Source organism: Trichoderma ghanense, assembly GCF_004382785.1.
Source record: "Trichoderma ghanense strain CCMA-1212 chromosome Unknown scaffold_6, whole genome shotgun sequence".
NCBI lineage: Eukaryota > Fungi > Ascomycota > Sordariomycetes > Hypocreales > Hypocreaceae > Trichoderma > Trichoderma ghanense.
The window spans coordinates 254,315-274,730 of NW_027395669.1; the positions used below are offsets into that span (position 1 = coordinate 254,315).

The 20,416-nt window shown below is 52.3% G+C and overlaps 9 protein-coding genes across 9 annotated transcripts; 5 read left to right on the forward strand and 4 right to left on the reverse strand.

Annotated features, from left to right (window-relative positions):
- Positions 1-1,918: 1,918 nt before the first annotated feature.
- CCMA1212_005685 (Malic acid transport protein) lies at positions 1,919-3,217 on the forward strand (the record flags this gene model as incomplete). Its single annotated transcript, XM_073702935.1, has 1 exon — positions 1,919-3,217. The coding sequence occupies one exon, from the start codon at positions 1,919-1,921 to the stop codon at positions 3,215-3,217; it is 1,299 nt and encodes a 432-aa protein (XP_073558609.1).
- An 855-nt stretch (positions 3,218-4,072) lies between these two features.
- CCMA1212_005687 (uncharacterized protein) lies at positions 4,073-5,515 on the reverse strand (the record flags this gene model as incomplete). The annotated part of the gene is made up of 3 exons (XM_073702936.1): positions 4,073-4,966; positions 5,017-5,286; positions 5,348-5,515. The coding sequence occupies 3 exons, from the start codon at positions 5,513-5,515 to the stop codon at positions 4,073-4,075; spliced, it is 1,332 nt and encodes a 443-aa protein (XP_073558611.1).
- Positions 5,516-5,938: 423 nt separating this feature from the next.
- CCMA1212_005688 (Norsolorinic acid reductase A) lies at positions 5,939-7,281 on the reverse strand (the record flags this gene model as incomplete). The annotated part of the gene is made up of 4 exons (XM_073702937.1): positions 5,939-5,962; positions 6,017-6,709; positions 6,768-6,993; positions 7,055-7,281. 4 exons carry the CDS (start codon positions 7,279-7,281, stop codon positions 5,939-5,941), a joined length of 1,170 nt encoding a protein of 389 aa, XP_073558617.1.
- Positions 7,282-8,691: 1,410 nt separating this feature from the next.
- On the forward strand, positions 8,692-9,830 carry CCMA1212_005689 (uncharacterized protein; the record flags this gene model as incomplete). Its single annotated transcript, XM_073702938.1, has 2 exons — positions 8,692-9,522; positions 9,720-9,830. 2 exons carry the CDS (start codon positions 8,692-8,694, stop codon positions 9,828-9,830), a joined length of 942 nt encoding a protein of 313 aa, XP_073558616.1.
- Positions 9,831-10,475: 645 nt separating this feature from the next.
- On the reverse strand, positions 10,476-12,452 carry CCMA1212_005690 (putative efflux pump kojT; the record flags this gene model as incomplete). Its single annotated transcript, XM_073702939.1, has 3 exons — positions 10,476-10,642; positions 10,703-11,661; positions 11,725-12,452. 3 exons carry the CDS (start codon positions 12,450-12,452, stop codon positions 10,476-10,478), a joined length of 1,854 nt encoding a protein of 617 aa, XP_073558351.1.
- Positions 12,453-14,409: 1,957 nt separating this feature from the next.
- On the forward strand, positions 14,410-14,781 carry CCMA1212_005691 (uncharacterized protein; the record flags this gene model as incomplete). Its single annotated transcript, XM_073702940.1, has 1 exon — positions 14,410-14,781. A coding segment is annotated over one exon (372 nt), but the record flags the coding sequence as incomplete, so codon positions are not given.
- Positions 14,782-16,322: 1,541 nt separating this feature from the next.
- Positions 16,323-16,595, reverse strand: CCMA1212_005692 (uncharacterized protein; the record flags this gene model as incomplete). Its single annotated transcript, XM_073702941.1, has 2 exons — positions 16,323-16,491; positions 16,564-16,595. 2 exons carry the CDS (start codon positions 16,593-16,595, stop codon positions 16,323-16,325), a joined length of 201 nt encoding a protein of 66 aa, XP_073558349.1.
- A 588-nt stretch (positions 16,596-17,183) lies between these two features.
- CCMA1212_005693 (uncharacterized protein) lies at positions 17,184-18,994 on the forward strand (the record flags this gene model as incomplete). The annotated part of the gene is made up of 3 exons (XM_073702942.1): positions 17,184-18,018; positions 18,093-18,209; positions 18,266-18,994. The coding sequence occupies exons 1-3, from the start codon at positions 17,284-17,286 to the stop codon at positions 18,992-18,994; spliced, it is 1,581 nt and encodes a 526-aa protein (XP_073558350.1). The 5' UTR covers positions 17,184-17,283.
- Positions 18,995-19,773: 779 nt separating this feature from the next.
- Positions 19,774-20,342, forward strand: CCMA1212_005694 (uncharacterized protein; the record flags this gene model as incomplete). Its single annotated transcript, XM_073702943.1, has 4 exons — positions 19,774-19,777; positions 19,857-19,967; positions 20,042-20,150; positions 20,213-20,342. The coding sequence occupies 4 exons, from the start codon at positions 19,774-19,776 to the stop codon at positions 20,340-20,342; spliced, it is 354 nt and encodes a 117-aa protein (XP_073558355.1).
- Positions 20,343-20,416: the final 74 nt, after the last annotated feature.

The following is a 20,416-nucleotide window of genomic DNA, read 5'->3' on the forward strand; positions in this document are numbered from 1 at the left end:
CAGTTGGCTGTATGAATCCATGCCCTTTCACATCTCGGCGCAGGTCTGATGCATCTTGGCAGCTGCAACACCAGTCATGAGTTGTTATGCTCTTGATTGCTTGTTCTCTCTCATTTTTTTTTTTCGATTTGCTTCTCGCGTCTCGGAGATTCATTAAAAGCTCCGAGCTTCGAGTACCGGGGTCCTAGTCCGCCATGCAGCCTAACGGAAGGTCCGGGTTATTATCGTGACTCCCGTCACAACGGGCATGCAGATACATCGTTGTATGCAGGCCAGTGACTCGAAACGACAATCCAGTTTCTCGAGTGACAAGCCCCCCCCATGAGGCCGTAAAGACAAAGCCGTCCTGTTTGCAATTGCCGTTTGTATATTGTCTGGTTCGACGGAAGGGCGCAAAAGCTGCAGGTTGCCGCTGAATATGTGCTTGTAGCAATGACCGGGGTCAAATATCCAATGATTGCATGTGGTTCCTACCTAGACCAGGGCTCTCATACGACCCTGGTCAGTCCTCAACGCTGCCACGCTTCCGGAGCTTCTTCTGAGGCATAATTAACCTAAAATGCGTCGTAATCATGCAGCTGCCATGTCTATTCGGTGGATGCTTTCTTTCCACATGTAAGAAACTGTTTCCATCTCCATCAGAAGCATAAAAATAAGATAATGGAGATACGGAGAAGCATCAAAATAAGAAAATGGAGACGAGTCGCGATCGACGGCTTTGCGTTTCAAGGGCTTTCTTTTTTGCTCGTGGATGGCGAGTCGTTGAGGTCCGTGGGTGACATGTGAAGAGCTTGGTGCATATGCTGGCATTATGGGACCTGATTCGTCCGTAGAATTAGCCTAGGCTTACAGCTGTGAATCAAAGAGCCTCAAGCAGAAGCATTTGGCGGGCAGGAACACGCTATCGAAGCCTGATGGAATACCGAAGGCGACCATTTATCTGCTTTGACTCTATCCTCCGTACCGAACGTTGGAAATCCCTGCCAGGGCCAAGACAGGGTGGCAAAGGGGGCTTGCAAATGCTTTCGTATGCATCCAGCTCTTGCTGCCCAAAGTTGCCCATCGACGGAGTGCCCAGTTATGAGATAACGGTTCACCACTTATCTGCCTTGCAGATCATACAAACCCCTGACTGTATCTCGTTCCCCCCTGCCAGAACGTGCCTCGCTAAAAATATTTAGAATTGATAGCATCTCCTGCTGCACTGCCGATTAGTGGGATCGGCTTTTAAGGGCGGCGCAAAGTGCCGGCTTGTACAGGGGTGTAAGGGGAGTGCGGTTCTTCGGAGTGTAACGAAGCATTGTACTGTAGCTTGATACACTGCAGAGACGCCCTTCGAGCGGAATAACCGACGTGGCTTTTTTTTTCTGCTGGAGCCCAGCAAACTCATCGAAATGAGACATCTGTTTCTGGGTCATGGAGAGGGATGAGCCTGGGACTGCGACGTCTTGGCTTTGTTCGCAACTCTTGCTGCGTCAGGCCTCTGTGCGCAGCCCATAGCCCCCCATTCTCCATCTGCCCGTCTTTGCTTTTTTTTTTCTACTTTCTTCGAAGGGGCCACCGGATGTCAGGGAGCTGCCGGGGGGCAAGGGGTCTTGGAATTTCGTCAAGGTGGTCCAAGAGCAAACTGAGCCGGGGGGGGGAGGGAGATTGTGGGCGGCGGGAGTAATACTTAGATATGAAAGGTGGTCCTCCTCGAACGATGGCCGAGGGCGTGTTCGATGGAAGTCATGACATAAAAAAAGCCTTTCGATTTCTCTTCTAGACATTCCTTTAGTGTGTCCTTTTTCTGAATTACTCTGAGACTTTTCGCTTGAGTTATACTTGCCGGTCCTTGCTGGGCTCTCACAGCACATACCCGTCCAGAGAGACAGTTTGCCTACATACCCCTGATAGAAACGACTACAACACCGAAAAGATGATGAGGCCATTTGGTCCTACGGACCATGACGATGTCGAAAGGGGAATTCTCGAATCCAGCCACAACAGTCACTCGCGGTCCTTCTCCGGCGATGTCACTCGCACAAACACTCCCGTCCCGGATGACGAGCGGTCCGCCTGCAACGGAAAAGATATGAAAGCATCGCTTTCCCATGCCATTGACATCTACGACCCGAACCGGCCGAAGTTGTCTATCCGACCGAGACTTCAGCACTTTACATGGGCGTGGTACACTTTGCCCATGAGCACGGGAGGTCTCTCCCTGCTCATATACGCACAGCCATACCAGTTCGCCGGCGAACGGGTGATTGGCTTGACCGTATACATTATCAACCTTATCATTTTCACACTGGTCACAATGACCATGACTGCTCGCTTCTGCCTACACTCGGGAGAGCTTGTCCGGTCCATCACCCATCCCCGAGAAGGCTTCTTCGTCCCTACATTCTTCCTATCTCTGGCAACCATCATCACCAGCACGCAGCGTTATGTCATACCGGACAACCATCCTATACTGGAGCCGGCCGTCAAAGCTGCATTCTGGGTGTACGTCGCCCTGACGGCTGTCCTAGCCATAGGCCAATACAGCTACGTGTTTGCAGCCCATAACCTCAGCTTAAAGACCTTCATGCCTACCCTGATCCTGCCCATCTTCCCCATCATGCTTTCAGGAACCATTGCCTCCGTCATAGCAGGCACGCAGCCCGAGTTCGATGCCATGCCCATCCTCGTCGCCGGCCTCACCTGCCAGGGCCTCGGCATGTCCGTGGCCATCCTGATGTACGCCCACATGATCGGCCGCCTGCTCCAGTTCGGCCTGCCCAACCGGGAGCACCGACCGGGCCTCTTCATGTGCGTCGGCCCGCCGGCGTTTACCGCCCTGGCGCTGGTCGGCATGGCAAACGGCGTGCCGGAGGGCATCAGCGAGCTGGGCATCGACAAGAGCGTCATCCAGGTGGTGGCCATTCTCGTGGCGGTGTTCCTTTGGGCTCTGAGCTTCTGGTGGTTCGGCATCGCTGTCGTGGCGGTTGTTTCGTCGCCGCCAAAGTATTTCCATCTTGGATGGTGGGCCATGGTGTTTCCCAACACGGGCTTCACGCTGGCGACGATTTCGATTGCCAAGGAGTTGCTCAGTCCTGGGCTGCAGTGGGTGACGATTGGGATGAGCTCGTGCATTTTTATTATTTTCATCTTTGTCTTTGTGAATCATGTCCGGGCTGTGGTGATTCAGGATATCATGTATCCGGGACGAGATGAGAATGTGGAGGATCACTGAGTGGTTGTTGGGGATGAGATGTAGGTGTGGAGGTGTGTGGAGGGATGGAGCAAGATAGATGGAGGTTGTTTGTTTTCATTCATTCTTCTCATGGTTTGCTTTGCTTTATTGGTTCGACGTTTTGAATGTTCGTTTCTGTCTTTACCTTCATGTTGTAGAGATTGTTGCAATTGGTTGAATGTACTTTACGCCTGTAATTCTGGACGCTTGGGGGCTGATGGGTATATGGAATTATACGATACATGCGTATCTCAACTTGAATATAGAATAGAAGGATAACGAGCTGGTTCTCATATCATGAACCGATTCCAGTCATACCTTGTCCACAGAGAATGTATGTGTAAGAGCAGCTCAGAGACCAATTACCGGATCAGGAAATCGGCATCGGCATGGGGTTCGGCGTTAGCTCCGGGCCTCTTCATCAGTGGTCCGGGATGAAACAGCCAATGCTCGGTATACCTCATAATGAGCGCAAATCGAAGCCAATTCTACTCAGTCAACAGCTCTAGTCGAACATCAGCTCAATCTATGATGCTGTGTCTCTAGACTCCTGGATACTGCTGTTGCCGCATGGTGACTTCCCTTATGGACACTGATTGGCCTGGCTCCAACATGTCGAAAATCGGCCGCGTGGCCTAATGGCTAAGGCGCTAGATTTCGGTTCCCAATTACCTTCTCTAGAGATTCCAGGTTCGACTCCTGGCGTGGTCGCTTCATTTTTTTGCCCCTTTTTTGGGTCCCTTACGATCTTCATGAATACAGGATTCCTCTTTTACCGGTCAGAAACGAAGAGTTGAAGAATATTGTGATCGAAATGATGCATGAGTTGATGGCAACCTTGTATGTACACGCCCTCTACTCGGAGGACTCGAAATTTGGGCTATCAATTTCCCATCCACCAGCACCGTTCGGCGCAAACCTGAAATAGCGACGAATATTGTCAATATCCGCCGTCCAAACCTCATCCCTATGCCTGTCCAGGTACTCAAAGATGGACTCGCACATGGCCTTTGTGCGCGCCGTGGCCCACCAAGCCTCCTTTGATAGCAGCCGCCAAGCAGTCGCGTAGAAGCAGAGCATGATGACCAAAGCCTGCGTCTGGTTCTGCGCCACTTGCTCTTCAAACTCCTTGGACGCTTTCGCAGGCCAAAAGAGAGTGTAGACCTCTATCTGCGGTAACAGAGGCTTGATGACCCGGCCCTTTGACACGGCGTCCATGGTTCGCAGAAGCGGTGTAAGTCGGTCACAGGCGTTGAAGTCTCCAGAGTCGAAGCAGCATCCGTCGACGGCGCTCAGAGGAATCGTTCGGGCGCTGAAGAAGAAGTCGTCAAAGGCGAATGTCTCGCCTAGCGTTGCTTCGAAGCGCCGGAACTCGTCGATGCTGTCGTAGGACATGGGCGCTTTGAAGATGCCGCTTGTGTATCTCTTGTCCTCCTTCATGGCCTTCATGACTGTTTTAAGGCCGGCTGCGAATTTGAGCAGTCTGTCGGGCTCGCTCTTCACGTCGATCTTGTCGTCTTCGTATGCGAAGAAGGGCATGGACCAGGCATAGTGCACTAGGAGGAGGGCGCAGGCGATGATCACGTCGTGGTTGAAGTCGTCCGTGCCTTGCGATAAGAGGTCTCTGAAGCCGGAGAGGGTGAGGTCGAGATGGTAGGCCATGGATTTGTTGTGTGCTGGGTTGTCGGGCCAGAGACTTCGTTGGTGAGACGCTGCAATCATTAACACGGCGTGCATTACAACTTCGTTCTGACAATGCGTCAGTATTGTTGTATCAAAGGAAGCAAGCGTTGACGAACATTGAGAGCCAAAGGAAGCACGCCGTCTCTCCATACTGAGCTGCCAAAAGTGAGGGTTGGCGCTGTGCAATGATCAAAGTGATACATGAGCTGCAGACTGGACATGTCGAGGCCCTGGTCGAGTGACTTGGGAATGGAGCCCGGCCCGATTCTCTTGTTGTATATTTGTTGCCGGGACAGTTTTGGTAGCATTGCCATGATGCCAAACTCATAATGGCAGGGCAGGTTTCTGGAAGAGCACCTCGAGCAGGCAGGGCGGACTTCGTCGCACTGGTGAAGTTGTAAGCAGGTGTCACGATTCGATCACTGCTTACTGAGAATGTGGCCATACCTTGACTCTGGATGACTTACACGCGAGGCATCCAGCGCGAGACTTGACATGCCGCTTCCGCTGCCGTGGCTCTCGCCCTAGATCGTCCACTTGCGGCGCTGGAGCGGCCTGGTTCTCGCCCGGCTTCGACGAGAGGGCAAACACGCCAAAGTTTCCGTCCAGAGGCATCGCAATCAATGAATCAATAAGTAAGGCCAAAACAAGCAATAGTCCATGAGTCAGTGAGTTGTCGAAGAAAAGGAGTCGTGAGCTCGTCTCTACCTGTTAATAAATGAGGCGTCGGCTTTCGCTCGCTACTCGCATGACATGTAAGAGGGCTCGCCTCGTGGCTTTGGCTCAGACAAACTAACACAGTACGAGAGCTTCTAGTGCTATTCGGATAATTACATACCAGAATCCGTTGATATGAGGTGACGGCAGGATAGGCGAGGCGGACTCGAGGAGATCAAGAGCCGGAGCTGCTGGTGAACGGATTCGATTGAAATGAAATATAAAAATAGATGGTTCAGAGATTCTCGCTCTATATGCAGTAGTTACAACAAGCCAGAGCCGACCATCAAGGCGATGACTCCTCATAGTGCTTCCCACGACTCAAAGAGGGTGAGGCTTCGGTGCCTACAAGCTGTTAGCATTCTCACACCCTTTACTTCTGCATCAGCATCAACATACCTGTGGCGGCGTCACCCAGTCAAAGTGACCCAATCTCTTGGTCGTCCAAGCATCTTGCCCATATAACGCACCCTTCGCGCCACCCAAAAACTCCTGCGGATATCCAAAGTGGAACGGCACTGCACTCTCAATAGTCTCCCTCTCCTCCTCGCTAAGATCAATCGCCAAAGCCTCGATATTCGCCTTCAGTTGCTCAATCTTCCGACCGCCCAGGATAGGAAAGCAATAAGGCGCCTTCGTCCGGACCCAAGCCAAAGCAATGCTGGTGATGGGCGTGCCGCGCGCCACGGCAATCTTCTCCAGCGTATCCGCCATGACCGTCTTCTGCGGCTTGTCGACAAAGGGCACCTTTCGTCCCTCCCTCTCCTCGTCATCGTTCTCGGCCGCTCGCTGGGCAGAAGTACGGAAGTAGCCCATCCCCAGGACGCCAAAGGGAGCCTGGGCCATGCCTTCGTCAATGCACATGGGGATGACGTCGCGCTCAATCTCTCGCTCGGCGGCGTTCCATTGGCCCTGGTAGACGGAGAACGGGGTGAGGCCCTTCTGGCGGGCGTATTCGTTGGCCTTGGCGACGACCCATGCTGGAGTGCTGGAGATGCCGAGGTAGAGGACCTTGCCGGCGACGACGAGGTTGTGTAGCGAGTGCATGAGCTCTGGGATACTTGTGGTGAAGTCCCAGGTGTGAACGTAGTACTGAAAGGTTCCTGTGAGCTTCCATGAGGACGATGTGATAGAGCAGAGGCAGTCCTACCAGATCAATGTAGGATGTCTGCAGGTTCTTGAGGCTGGCCTCGATGGCGACTGTCAGGGACTTTTTGTTGTTCCCGCCAAAGTTGGACTGAATTCGTTTGTCTTGCTCAGCCAATCGCCAAGCAGACGTGTACTTGGTGGCGAGGACGATTTCCTCCCTGTTGTCGCGGGCCTTCATCCACTCGCCAATGATTGCCTCGGACTCTCCGTTCTGGTAGTTGTTTGCACTGATACTCTCCCACATCAGCCATATAATAACATTAACAGTCTCAGAGGGTAGCAACTCACGTGTCGATAAAGTTGCCCCCCTGGCTGTAAAAGTAATCCATCAGCTCAAACGACTTCTCCTTGTCGCAGCTGCCCATGATGTCCTCCCAAGCCGTGCCAAATCCCATGCCTCCGAGGCAGAGAGGGCTAACTTTGACGGCGGCCGCGGGGGCGAGCTGGCGATGGTAACCCAGCAAGCTCTTGGGCGGGGGAGCAGCGCCGGGGAGGTTGTTGACCTTTTTGGACATGCTGGCGGATATCAACAACCGCGTTCAAAGTAAATGGGGCGTTGTGGTGGTTTGGTTTGGCTGCTTGGTGTGTTTGATGCTGCGCAAGAGGCTTCCAGTGTCCATAGTCAGCGACGCTCGACTTATATAGATGCTTCAACTTGTCCATTTTCTCTCTTCAACCATCGTATCTCGATCTTGTCGTACGAAGCTTTTCGAGTTTCCTAATCTGACATTCGACGAGATCGTATTCTCGATATGCAATACTGAAAGGAATAAACACAGTATGGCTTCCCATGGTTCCCCACGTTATTCTCAACCATCGTCGTTTGCCGAATCAGGAATACGACGCAAGAGGTGCGCTAGCTCCAGAGATGTTTCCATCCGCCGCGGGCAGATCGACCCGAGATTGGCTCCTCGAGGGGATCAGGGGCCACTGTTTCCATCATTTTACGGAGTATTAGCGAAGGGTGCATTGTGAGCGAGTTCAGGGGGGGGTATCGAGCCAATGGCCAATTGGAGCGTTGGAGTTTCTATTAATGCGAATGAAGCGTACGAGGGCTGGCAACCCTTCATTGCCGTATGATTGATATATTAGGGAAACGGTTGCAAAACTCACAATGCTTCGTACTATGGACATAGGAGTTGGCTACAGGTTGATCGGATTTATCACAAAGTCCATCAGTTGGTAGTTCAATCGCGCTGGTCCACAAGGCTATCATTGCGAATCGATACGTCGTACGTCTTTTTCGGATTACGACGAGAGCTGCGATAATACCTCGGGAACAGCTGCAGGGCAAACCATTGTCCCAGACATTGAAGCAAAGGAGGGCGTTGCGTTCATCCAAGACATCCAGAGGAAGAGCAAGTCAAGACGGTAAAACAGACACTCGAGCGAAGAATAGTAGCCTTCTCCAATACGTGGATGTATCTTAGTGTAAGTCAATCGAGAGCCAAGACAACCTGTAAACCAGTGCCAGGGGATGCACCATTGGTCTTTGTACGAAGCACTGCAATTCTTCACTGTAAAGGTAAATCAGCTCGAATACTTTAGGCTCGGGACCCCTTAGTCGCAAACCCCTAAGTCGCAGGAAGACGCTTGCTTTTGAATACATCTTTGAATGAGATTACCTTGCCGTAAGGATCTCATGAAAGTACGAGGTGAATAGACATGGCACCTATTTTATAGATGGGAAATGTAAAGACTTGATACACCAGCCACTCCATCAGTCGAGCCATACAACTGTGGAGGCTCACTACACCAATAACAATCGAGGTGTAAGCAGGCTGCATCAACTAGCGTACCTTAGGAGAGGCACTCATAACAGGGATGAGCCGTCGTTCATGGCACTCCGGCTGTCTTCATGAACTACACACAATCTACTTTCAGTACCTACAGTACATCAGTCTGCTTCTCATCAAAGCACAAACATGCTCAATGCCGAGGACGAATGGAGAGGCACGACGAACCCAGATCTCCGACGAAGAGTGCAGAACCGGCTGAACCAAAGAGCATATCGACTCAGACGAAGGCGGATGCTGGATATTCCGGACAAGACAAGAGGCAGAGCTGCCAATGAGACGACATCGGCAGCGCAATGTCTAGACCAGGATGATGCTTTTTCTCCAGCAACTGGAACCAGGAGTGGTCGCTGCCTGGCACCAGCGGGAGACACGGACCACTCCGAAAGACTCGACATCCCTGAAGAGAGACTCGCCAACAGGTCCCCTAATATGGATGCGCGTATCAAGCCAGCTCCCTGGTACACCGACCCGGCCGCGGTAGCTGCGCAATTCCGGGCCTTGAAGCTCGGGCGCCACGCGAAGCCTCCGCCGTCCAACGACCACCTCTTGTGCATCATGCAGTTCAACGTCATGCGAGCATTTGGCATCATCACTTCAATGATTGGACTATCGCCGACTGATCTATTAGAAGATGACACACCATCTCCCTTTTCATCTCGCGAACCCTCCCTCGCACGCGAGTCTTCAGCCCATCTCTCACACCAGGTTCCATTACCTGGAAGCCTCTCGCCCACATCTCTGCAGAGGTCCGTGCCACACCATCCATGGATTGACATTTTACCCTTTCCTCAAATGAGAGACAACCTACTACGCCTCGAAGCCGGCTCGAGCACAGCATCTGAGAAGCACCAGTACGATGCGGATAGTCTTTGTCATTGGATGATCGGGCTTGACACTGGTCAGAAGGAGTCTGGCCTCATCTTGTGGGGAGAGCCTTGGGACATAGCTGCTTGGGAAGTAACGGCAGAGTTTCTTGATAGATGGGGATGGACGCTTGACGGGTGTGTTGACTTGTTTCGGTCGACGAATCACTGGAGGGGGAAGAGAGGGTTGAAGCCTCTTTTTACCATGGGGAAGGGAGAGTTTTGACGATCGAACGTATGGCTCAGGCGGACGAATAGTCATGGTTTAAAAAACCGACTTACACGCAACAGTATGATGTCCAGGAGACATCAAAGCCCTCAGCAATCATCACACCTCCACCCCCAACGCCTTATACACAACCCTCACATAACCCCTCCTCCCTCCCCTCCGCCATAATCTGATGAGGGAGGAGGCATGAGACTGCAAAACGAGTTGGCCAGGTGAAGGGCAAGACGGTTACACAACTTGGTCACTCGACAAGTATCCAGAGTAAGATGGCATTCAATCCCGTGCATACAAATAAATCCCCCCTTAGTTCCTCATTCTCCGCCTGGAGAAGCACACCTCCGCCCATGTTCAAAGTCCCTGCGGATTCCCAATAATCTTTTCCCAGGCTAGAAACCATCGAGAACAATTACATCCCATCCAGGCAAATCTCGAATCCCACATACAGTACTTACAAAACCATCAAAGTTCACAAAAAAGGCCATTTCACTCCCCGGCGCAAAGTTCACACACAACATCACACAGCAGACGAATGGACATGCGTGCTTTAGATACCGTTACTCCATTATTCCCTATTCGAAAGGGTTTGCATCAAAAAGGCCAACCCGAGCTACCCATTTCCCAAAGGGCCCTTAATTGCAGGATTAAAACATCCGTAATGCCCATGCTATGCAAAGACCGGGGTATTATGATAACAAGAGAAAAGGCAACCGAAAAAAGCCGGACAATAATACAGGTATCTCATATCCCGAAAGAGTCTCATGTTCAAGCCATGCAGTTATATATGCGTATCCCCCTCCACACCTTTCAAGGTCAACAATCTATTTTCTCGCAGGAACGTTGACAGACGGCCGCCGGCTAGCAGCGGGCGTTCCTCTGGGAGTACCCCGAGGAGTGACTCTGCTCTCGCCGAAGAAGCGATGCTGCTGGCTGAAGCGCCTAGTGTTGTCGGGTCGCTGCTGGCTACCAGTGGCAGATGCGACAGAAGCTATGACAGACGAGTTAGCATCAAGTCGCAAAGGGGCGAGCACAATGGGCATCAACTTACATCGGCGCGTCGCAGGATCGTACGAGATGCTGCCGTGGCGGCCTTCGTTGGTCTGCTCCATGCGAGCATCGGCAAGCCGCTGAGCAAAGGGCGATCGGTGACGCAGAGTTGGGCCCTTCCAGTAGATGATATAGACCGCCACGACAAGGACGAAAGAGATGCAGAACAGGATGGTGCTAGCGTACTCCAAGTTATTTCCGCTTGACTTGCCAATGTTCTGGAAGAAGGGCAGAGCGGGAATGGTGAGAACACCGGCCAAGAAGTCTCGAGCCCAGCCGTTACCGCCCGTGGCGGAGGCAGAGTAGGGGCCGTAGGCGCAGATCATGTAGTCGATCGTGGCCATGTAGATGGCGTAGTTGGCGATGCCGACAATGGCAACAAAGATCATGGAGCCGATCCAGTGAATGGGAGGGCCCTGGATGGTCCAGGCGAAGCCGATGAGGCCAATGGGCAAGCAAGGGGCCGTGTACAAGAGGAACCAGAGACGAGACTCGTACTGAGCACGCTCGTCGTTGGGCTTGGCCTGTCGCTCCTTGATGTTGCGCTTGATGGCCGGGATGAAGAGGAGCCACGCAATGACATAGCCAATGCCGATGGGGATGAAGCTCAGACCAATCTCAACAGTGCCGAATCCCCACTGCTGGTACACCAGGGCGAAAGACTGGATGAACATGAAGATGAGGGCGTCGGAAAAGCCAGAAAGCAGGGAGAGCACCAGAACGATGGGCTCGGTGAGGAACATCTTGAAGGGGCGGACCCAGGTGATGAGAACCTCCTTGGCCGAGAAGCGATCCCTGAAGGGAACAAGCTCGTCTGGTCCCCAGATGTTCTGGCCCGTCGCCTCACGGCGCTTCTTGGCAATGCGATTCATGAGGATGGTGGTTCGGGTCTCGGGGACAGTGAAGAAGTGGAGCAGCTGGACGAAGCCGCCCAGGATGAGCTGGACCCAGATGGACCATCTGTAGCGCAGTGTAAGCGGATGTTTCAAAGCAGAAGAAATGCCACGATGATTGGCTACTCACCTCCAGTTCAGATACTTCTCGGTGAAGCCACCGACAATGGGGCCCAAGACAGATCCACCGACAGAGGAAAAGACGACGTAGGCAACAGCGTACTGCTGGTTATCCGCCTCCCACATGTCCGCAATCATTCCCAGGGTGACAGAGCCACCAGCTGAGGAGAGACCACCAAGAGCACGACCGACCATGATGGAGGCAAAGTTGGGCGCCAGCGCGACAGGAAGCTGCCACACGTTGACCAGGAACAGAGAGAGCTGCAGGACCGGCCAGCGGCCAAACTCTTCCGACCATGGCGCCCAGAGCTCGCAACCAAAGGCATAGAGAACCAAGAAGATCATGGCACCGCACCGCGCCGCCTGCTCGCTGACGTGGAACTCCTCAGCGATACCAGGAATGGCGTTGGAGTACAGCGACGTGTTGAAGTTCATGGACACTTGAACCCAGAAGATGACCGTCAGGATGAACCACTTCCTCCACGTGGGGAAGCAGTATCCGAGCTCGTCGTAGCAGTCATCCTCGGTGATCTCGTACTTGTCGTTGGTGCCGAGCTTCTCCAGATTGTTCGCGTTACCGGTGGGAAGGCCAGCGTCCTCCGACTTCTCAATGTTGTCGGAGCTGGAACCCTGGCCGTGTGAGTCGGTGGTCCTCAGCCTCTCATTGGCGAGGTCCAGGTCACGTTGGTTGAGGACCTGCGGAGGGTCCTCCGAGAAATGGGTGTGATGGGCGGGCATATTGATGTATGTTGAAGCAAGTCTGTGTTCCGCCTATTCGGAGAACAAACTTGCTAACATGGGAGGGTATGAGGAGAAAGTATGGGGAAGGTGAAGTCGGGGAAAAGAATGGGGACCGGGAAGGCGAACTCATGGGCTTTATATAACCAGGAGCGTCCAGCAACGGAGACATACGACCTCTGCCAAGGTACAGTAGCCTGTCCTCTTTTTTCCCTCGAAACTCGCTCAAGGCCTCGCCCAACAAAGGCAAAGAAGCCACTCGAGGTTTAGCATGCGGCCGGCGGAGGCAATAATGGAGAGTCGGGGTCTCACCATGTCGTTGCAGGAGCAGGGAATATCCACACGCGACGGAGGCTAGCCGATATGACGTCCATGGTGCTCCATCACACCTCCCATAGAGTTTTGCACCCTAACAACAAGTAAGGTTGATTCGGAGATCGTCCTCCTTTGCGCGCTAACACGACAGAGGCGCAGAATGCAGAATAATTGACAGGCCTACAGTACGGACGCGGATGCTGCTTTGGGCCGTATGCGAAAGGCCATCGGAAATGGCGTCCTCGGCAGGTGTCCTTGCAGCCGTTCTCGGAATATGTGGCCGGCACACGGAGAGCGGTCATGTGTATATGTACTGTGTGAAGCATGGGTGGCATCCCACAGCACGAGGACTCCGAATTCGATACCAGGTTCCTTTTTTTTCCCCTTGGGGGACTGGGGAATGTTCTCCGCATGCTTGCGGCTCCAATGGGCAGTATCCTCAGCAACAGGGGCGCTGTGAGACACAGCTCAGCCAGCGAGAACGGACGACCCAGCACTCGGGGGCCCTGCACGTTCTCGGCCATGATTGCAGGCGAGACATGTAGCAGAGACATGTGCCACAATCCAGGCCCGAGAAAAAAGCTCGTCTGCAGGCGCTTATCGCTTTCTCGCCGTAGGAAACGGGGTTCTAGACCGGTGCGCATCCCGGAAGCATAGTCGGTTTGTTTTGAAGCCATCGTGCCATCTCATCCCCGCATAGGGCCTCGACCATGCCTCGTTTACCCTGCTTTTGGAGTTGAATTCGTCTCCGTCTGCCGTCTTCGCCCTGCCCTGCTCTCCCAAGTACTTTTCAGGCCAAACCGTCCTGTTTCTCCAACAGCACAATGGCCCAAGTCCCTGGCCGCCACCGTTTATTGGGCTCGGCCACGGCGAAAAAGCAGGCGCTTGCATACAATGTAGTCTTAGTACAACTACAAGCATGCCTTCTAGCGCCAAGCTGGGCTTCCGATCTTGGTTCGGCAGCGGCGTCAGAGCGACGCTGTGAGTGGCAGCGGTTGGGCCGGAAGACGGCACTTGACCAGAGGCTAGCAGGGGAGCATCGATCGGGCCAAGGAATCGAGCCACCACTGGCCGTTGTGGCCATTGACGAAGCAGCAGAGCACCGATTCGCGCGTGCCTCGTAGATTACCATCTTGCACTCTGTTTAGCCGACTGCCCATGTTGAGCGTTAGCCATCACGATCCCCCTCAAAATCCCCCCGAGACGGCTGCCAAAAACCTTGCTGCGATGAGGAGGCATGGCATGGCGAGCGCGCCCTTGCCTCGCCTGCTGCACCTCATCGGACGGTCTCACGCTCCAAACGCCCCTGCGAAAAACCATCGTCCCATGGGTCCTCGAAATGCTTCTGCCTGGCGCTGATCCCTCGCCGATGACGTCGTGGTGATGGAGGCTGATGGAGGCTTTAATGGGACCTGCCGAGCAGCCTCTTGGGCGCTATGGCCAATGACGAGGCGGCGACCGAGGCTGTTGATGGAGCGCCGTGGAACCCCGAGTCAGTGCTTGGGACGCCCGTATGAAACTTGGTTTTCGCCTTCTGGCGGTTTCGATGCGGCTTCTCGAAGGTCTGGTTGATGAAGAATATCCATGGTTCGCTGGTATTACTAGTGCCTCGTAGCGTGCAGGATATTGAAAACCGGGTCGGAAGATTGTTTTCACGCTTGGCGCGGTCTCAGCCTCGCGATGCCTGCGCCAGATTCAATTGGACGTACAGCATTTCGCCTTCAACATCTCCGATGAGCAAAACTTTTCGGTTACTGCGCCAAATCTTGCAATCCCAGCAAATCCGCAATATTTGCCGAACTCGATTCGACCCTCGTTCCTTGGCCTCGTCAACCCTCAGCTGGCGCTAAAGCCGCTCGCTTCATCGTCACTCTCGGCGCAACTGAATCGTGGCCTCGCCTTCGCTTCGCCTTCAGAACCCAAATGTGGCTGCCTGGACACTCAAGCGACTAGGCCGGCATGTACAGTACCGTACTCCGTATCCATGTACCGTCCAAACATTATTCCCGCCTGACGTGTTCTCGCTGCCCCCAATGTGCTCTTTTCTATTCCCCTGCTCATGTCGATCAATCAGGGTCTCAGGCATTCACATTTGGATCAAGTCTTTTCCCGCTCATCACCTGCAACCGCTAACCTTCTCTCTGCTGCATCAGTCTAGCCCTCATCATGTCTCTCATTCCTTGGGCCGAGACGCAACATGGAGAAGAGCTATTTTCAGCTCGCCCGCAAGACAAGCCTCTCCTTACCCCTTAGCACTGTACTTGACAATTTTTGCTCCTTGCTCCAGTGCTTGCGATGCTGCCAAGCTGATCGTATGGAGCTGACTCCTCCAATACCCGCAGAATAATACTGGTGCCTAGCGAACCGCATTTTTCGACCCATTCACCACCCTCCAAGAACTGGGACTCTTCTCCATGGGCAAGTCTCTCCAGGCCCATCCGTCTGATGGTAAGTCAGGGGCTGGATGGAGAAAGAATCCCCATACATTGGCCTCAATCGATGAAAAAATCCGGTCGGGTCCATATTTTCCCCCTGGGCACCATCATGCGTTTATTTCCCCTTGGGCACATCCCATGGCATTCCACTCTTTTGTTTAGCCCCAGCTTCCAGAATGCAATGCCCGGCGCTGCACATACTGTACCTCCGCACTGGACGAGGACGATCTGCGGTGTCTGGAGTTCCGGGGTGGCCGCTCGTGTGTTCATGTAAGCTGACAGCGCATGGCCGTATCCTATCTCATGACCATGGACGTTTGCACTGATTTGTAACCCCAAGACGCCACTTATGGTTTGAAGACTGATCTGATGTCAACGGGGGATAACTTGAATCGAAATCCCCAGATTTTGGGTATTTCATGAGTAAGGAAACTTTGGGAAGTTGTAGACAGCCCATTTGGAGAATATCGAAGAAAAGAGGGCAGAAACTGCCAAGTTGACATTTGGGGTAGCATTTCTTTACGGTGGCTGATATTCCAGACAGATCGCCCTCCGTGCCTCCGGCCAAGGTGCGTACGGAATTCGCATCGTATTATCCTTCGCATGAGCCGTGGTGAAGAGCCCTCCTCAGCAAAGACTGTGTGGGATCATTGGCCCACACCCACACATGGATGCTGTGCTTACCTCCGTATCAGATTCAATAAGCCTCGAATCTACTAGGCATCCATCTCCTATTTCTCTCATATCCATTACATCCATCTATGCGGTGTCTGTTCATGTCCACCTATCACAATAATCAAACACATGCTCACAACTACGCTGGAGCTCTGGTCTTATCCACAGTTTATATCCTGGCATACGCTTCACCTAACTCTGGAGTAGATTCTCACTGTTCTCTGCATGAAGTGTTTTGATTGATCCCATTGATCAAAGCCGTACGCGACTAAGGAGCAGTAAGTATTCTCACTGTCTGGACATTGACCAGGCGCGGGTTGAATCAGATTGAATGCAAGTCGAGCTTCATTCCATCTCGTGTAAACTCCTTCTTGAAACCATCCTCGAATTTGCCCGTTCGGTCTATCCATCAGCTCATCCCCTATCTAGCCTCACACCAATTGACTCAATCCAAGCAAGCTGAAATCACCCAGATCGGAAGTAAGATGACTGGACATCCCTCCCTCGCGTACCAGATTCTAAATCTCATCTGGCTGATGGAGTAGGTTGCCGCGAAAGCCTTGTCGCAGGGTCTCGTGATTCTATAACGGGCCCCTGCTGCTGCCAATATTGCTATTCGCATTGGTTGGCTAATTCACTTTGCCCCTGATAAAGAATTAAAAAAAATGAATGGATGAAACACTCACGTCAATCTGTGGCTTTGCTTGTTGCCTTCCATCCAACCACTCTTGGCCAATATCAAGCCGGGATCTCTCGGGTTCTTGCTGATTGAGGGCAGCACGACGTCGAAGCCCAGCTGTGTGTGTGTGTGTGTGTGTGTGTGTGTGCCGCCACTGTGATGGCGGATGCACCAGCGGCGGTCCAGGGTAGGATGAATGACAATGACCAGGGCATTTTGGTTGTTTCGAGATGAAGTGAGATGAAGTGAGCATTGCTTACTGTGTGTGATAAGATGCGTACTTCAGGACAACGTGCAAACAACTAACCTGGAGACACACAGCATTTATATCCACTCGAAGATTCAAACGAGTCTATTCACAATCAGATACTCCGAGAATAGCAACCCAAATCAAATGTGAAATGCACTTACATACTGGCTCTCCCTCACCTTCTCATTCCATTATTCGTTTCAACTCAGCAATATATTGGACATTGTCATCTTCCCCGAGGTGGCTGAAACCCATGTCATCTTTATGTGGGCACAGCTGCAAGTTTCAACGCGAACTGTTTCCTGTTTCGGACAAATCCATGATGAGAAGGACGACGATCGGGAAATCGCGGTCACAACAGGCCCAAGTCTGAAATTAATCACCTCTCTCCCTTCTATCCGCTGAGCAGAGGAAACAAACAAAAGAATCCATTGGGAAATATATTGCGCCAAGCGTATAATCGTGCCAGAGACGGGCATGAGCGACTTAAGGAAGGCCAAGAGATGCAGCACCTGCGCTGCCCGGCGGATAGCGGTAAGTCTGTGCCATCTGTTTCGAGCAGCAGATCGTGATAACCAGGCCGAAAAGTGTGATCGGAAATCCCCCTCTTGCTCCCAATGCCTCTTAACAGGACGAACCTGCGGAGGCTACCACCGCCAGACCATCTTCCTCCAGGGCGACATCGGGAGCACCAAATCACGGAGGAGAAAAGCACATGCAACCGACGATCCTCAACCCTCGCCTCCTCGTCTCCATACATGTAATACCCAACCCACCGCCAAACAAGGCAAGACAAGGCGGCGACGTCGACACACAAAGGGACCCGCAATCAAGTATCAGGTAGTGTCGCAGCCCAGCGAGACATTTTGCTCTGAGCTGGATTACCTCATCTCCCTCATCATTGAGAATTTCACCCCGGCGGAGGAGAGGTCATTGGTCAGCACCGTAGATGGCTCGGCTGCCTGTCTTGACTCGAGGGTTTGTGGTTCTTGGGTTACCCTTCTGCCGGCTATTGCAGCGCGGTCGTCGGTTCACTTGGAGGTTCTACAGTGTGCGGCCAAGACATTGGGATATACGATTCTGGGCACGATTCCACGGGCACTTGAAGAGTATGGTGAGACGCTTCGTTTGTTCACGTCGACCATCGGCGTCGCCGGAGAGGGCTCATTTGAAGAGTTGTTGGCGGTCATATTATGCTTGACTGTTGCTGAAGTATGAAAAACTTCCTGCCTGTGTGTGATGCAGATCACTGACATTATCCTGCCTAGGTCCTGTGAGGCACTGAGCACAATGGATGGCTGGCGCACACTCAAGGTATCTCCAAACTCATTCAAGAGAAAGGGCCCGACGCCTTCAGGGAAGGCGTTCCACATCAACTCTTCACAAGCTTCCGTGTATTCATGGTACGTCAAACGCAACTCGCATAAGCCAGCCACGACATCACTTACGCAATGAGCAGCTTCTCGAGGCTATTCAGCAGCGCAGAGAGACCTACTTAGATGAGCCCATGTGGAGGACGGTGCCCTTTTCATCCGAACCGAAGTCTTTGATGCAAAGTCTGCTCGACCAGATTTCCGGTCTGCCGTTCCTCTTACAGCGGCTCGACGTGATTTCCAACGCCAGCCCAGAGCATCAGAATGAGAATGTCGTAGCTCTGTATGAGGACTTTGACGCTCAGATGCTTCGTCTTGAGAACTGGGAAACGAATCTTCACACGAGCGCAGCATCCAGACTCCTTTGGTGGCCCGTGGCACTATCTTCAGACACCGGAGCCGCTTTCCCCATCTCATACGAGTTTACGAATGTCTTGGTCGCGAACACGATGTCCCATTTCTGGGGATTTCTCTTGGTTGTGCAAATATCGATAGAAACTTTACAGGCTCTTTCCGACAAGCACGGAATCAACGACTCCTGCATCAAAAGGCAAAGGGTTACAGCCTTGTCGGACAGAAAGTTGACTCTAGCAAACGACATCTGCCAAAGTATTCGATATCATCTCCGACCTGAAATGAGACTCTACGGTCCAGCCGCAACACTATTTCCTCTGAATGTGGCGCTACAGGTATTCAGAAGGGAAAATAAGAGGCAAGAGGCTTTGTGGTGTGAGGAAACTATTTCTAGGCTCGGTTCGATGGGCATCCGGCTCGCGTTTCATATACCTCCAATTGGAGAGAGGAAGGCTCCGTGAAGGGTATTCGTCTGAGTAGGTCAGAGTATAATCGCCGACTTGCTAATGACTTCCAAGGGAAGTCTGTGGGGTGACTGCTTCATGTTTGAAGTAGTGTCGCATATATGGACTTCGTCTCACAGGACTTTGTAGAGTGATATCCAAGCTTTGCAATGATGTTGATTCTGATACTAGACCTATGAAGCGCAAACTCGTGAGCTGTACACTCTTATGAGAAGAAGATAAGCTTATAGGCCAGTCCAAAATAAGCATACTCTACATTATTCCCATTTAGGAAACCATTCGCGTTTACTTCAAGTATGCGGAAGAACTATGATAGGGGAGTACGCCCTGTGGAAGACTTGTATAAGAAGAGGTCTTTATCCCAACGAATCCGCTTTCATTCACTCTTTACATCATTCCCTATTTGCACTTCTCTTTTCAATCTCAGATTCCTGCCACCGTCATCAACTTTAGCAACGCAAAATGGCCTCCAACGAGGAACTCGTCCAGAGCCTGGTCCAACACGCCGAGTAAAGCCCTCGCCCATCTGCTTCGAGCAAAGACTCATCTAACCATGATCCTATGCCATAGGGAAAGCTCCTTAACGCACCAGCCTCTGCCAACCTTTGAAGAAATGAAAGCTACGATGCCCCCCGGCACAAGAGTAGTCATGATCGGTACCCCCTTCACAAAAACGCCATGTCTGCTGCCTTCAGTGAGGGCTGATATCTCATTCTTGTACAGTCACCTGCTGTGACCCTCGTGTTCTTCCGGACAAATTCTTCGGAGGAATTGGAATGAGTATGCAACCTAATCCCCCNCCCCCCCCCCCCCCTTGCCCCAAGATAGAATCAACCACCTTCTGATTGTTCACTTGCAGAAATCAGCGAGATTCGAAATGCAGGTGGCCGTGCCAGCGAAGCTCTTCGATCAATCATCTGCGTCGACCACATGATGGGTGTCGGGGCAGTCATAATCATTCACCACACCGGTATATCACACTCCTTCTCCCCCCTACCTACCGATACCTTGGGCAACTCAAAAATCTAACGGGATGTTTGCTAGACTGTGGACTCACTCACCTCGGAAACGACTATCTGCGCAAGTCTCTGACTGAAAAGGCACCCGACAATGCAGCTGAGATTGCTAGAATGGACTTTGGCGAGATACTTGAGTAAGTAACCAATTCTTGCGACTCGTTTCATGAAAGCCGATGCTGAGATTACGGCGTTATAGTTTGAAGGCAAGTGTCGTTGAAGACATGAAGATCCTTAAAGAAAGCCCGTACTTGAGAGAGGACTTGAAGGTCTATGGATATGTGTATGATATCAAGACTGGAAAACTCCAGGAAGTCAAAGAGCACTGAAATCGCTTCATCGATTGAATCGGATACATAGTAGGCTTGTGAACTACGTAAGTGCTTCGCGGTCTAATAGACTC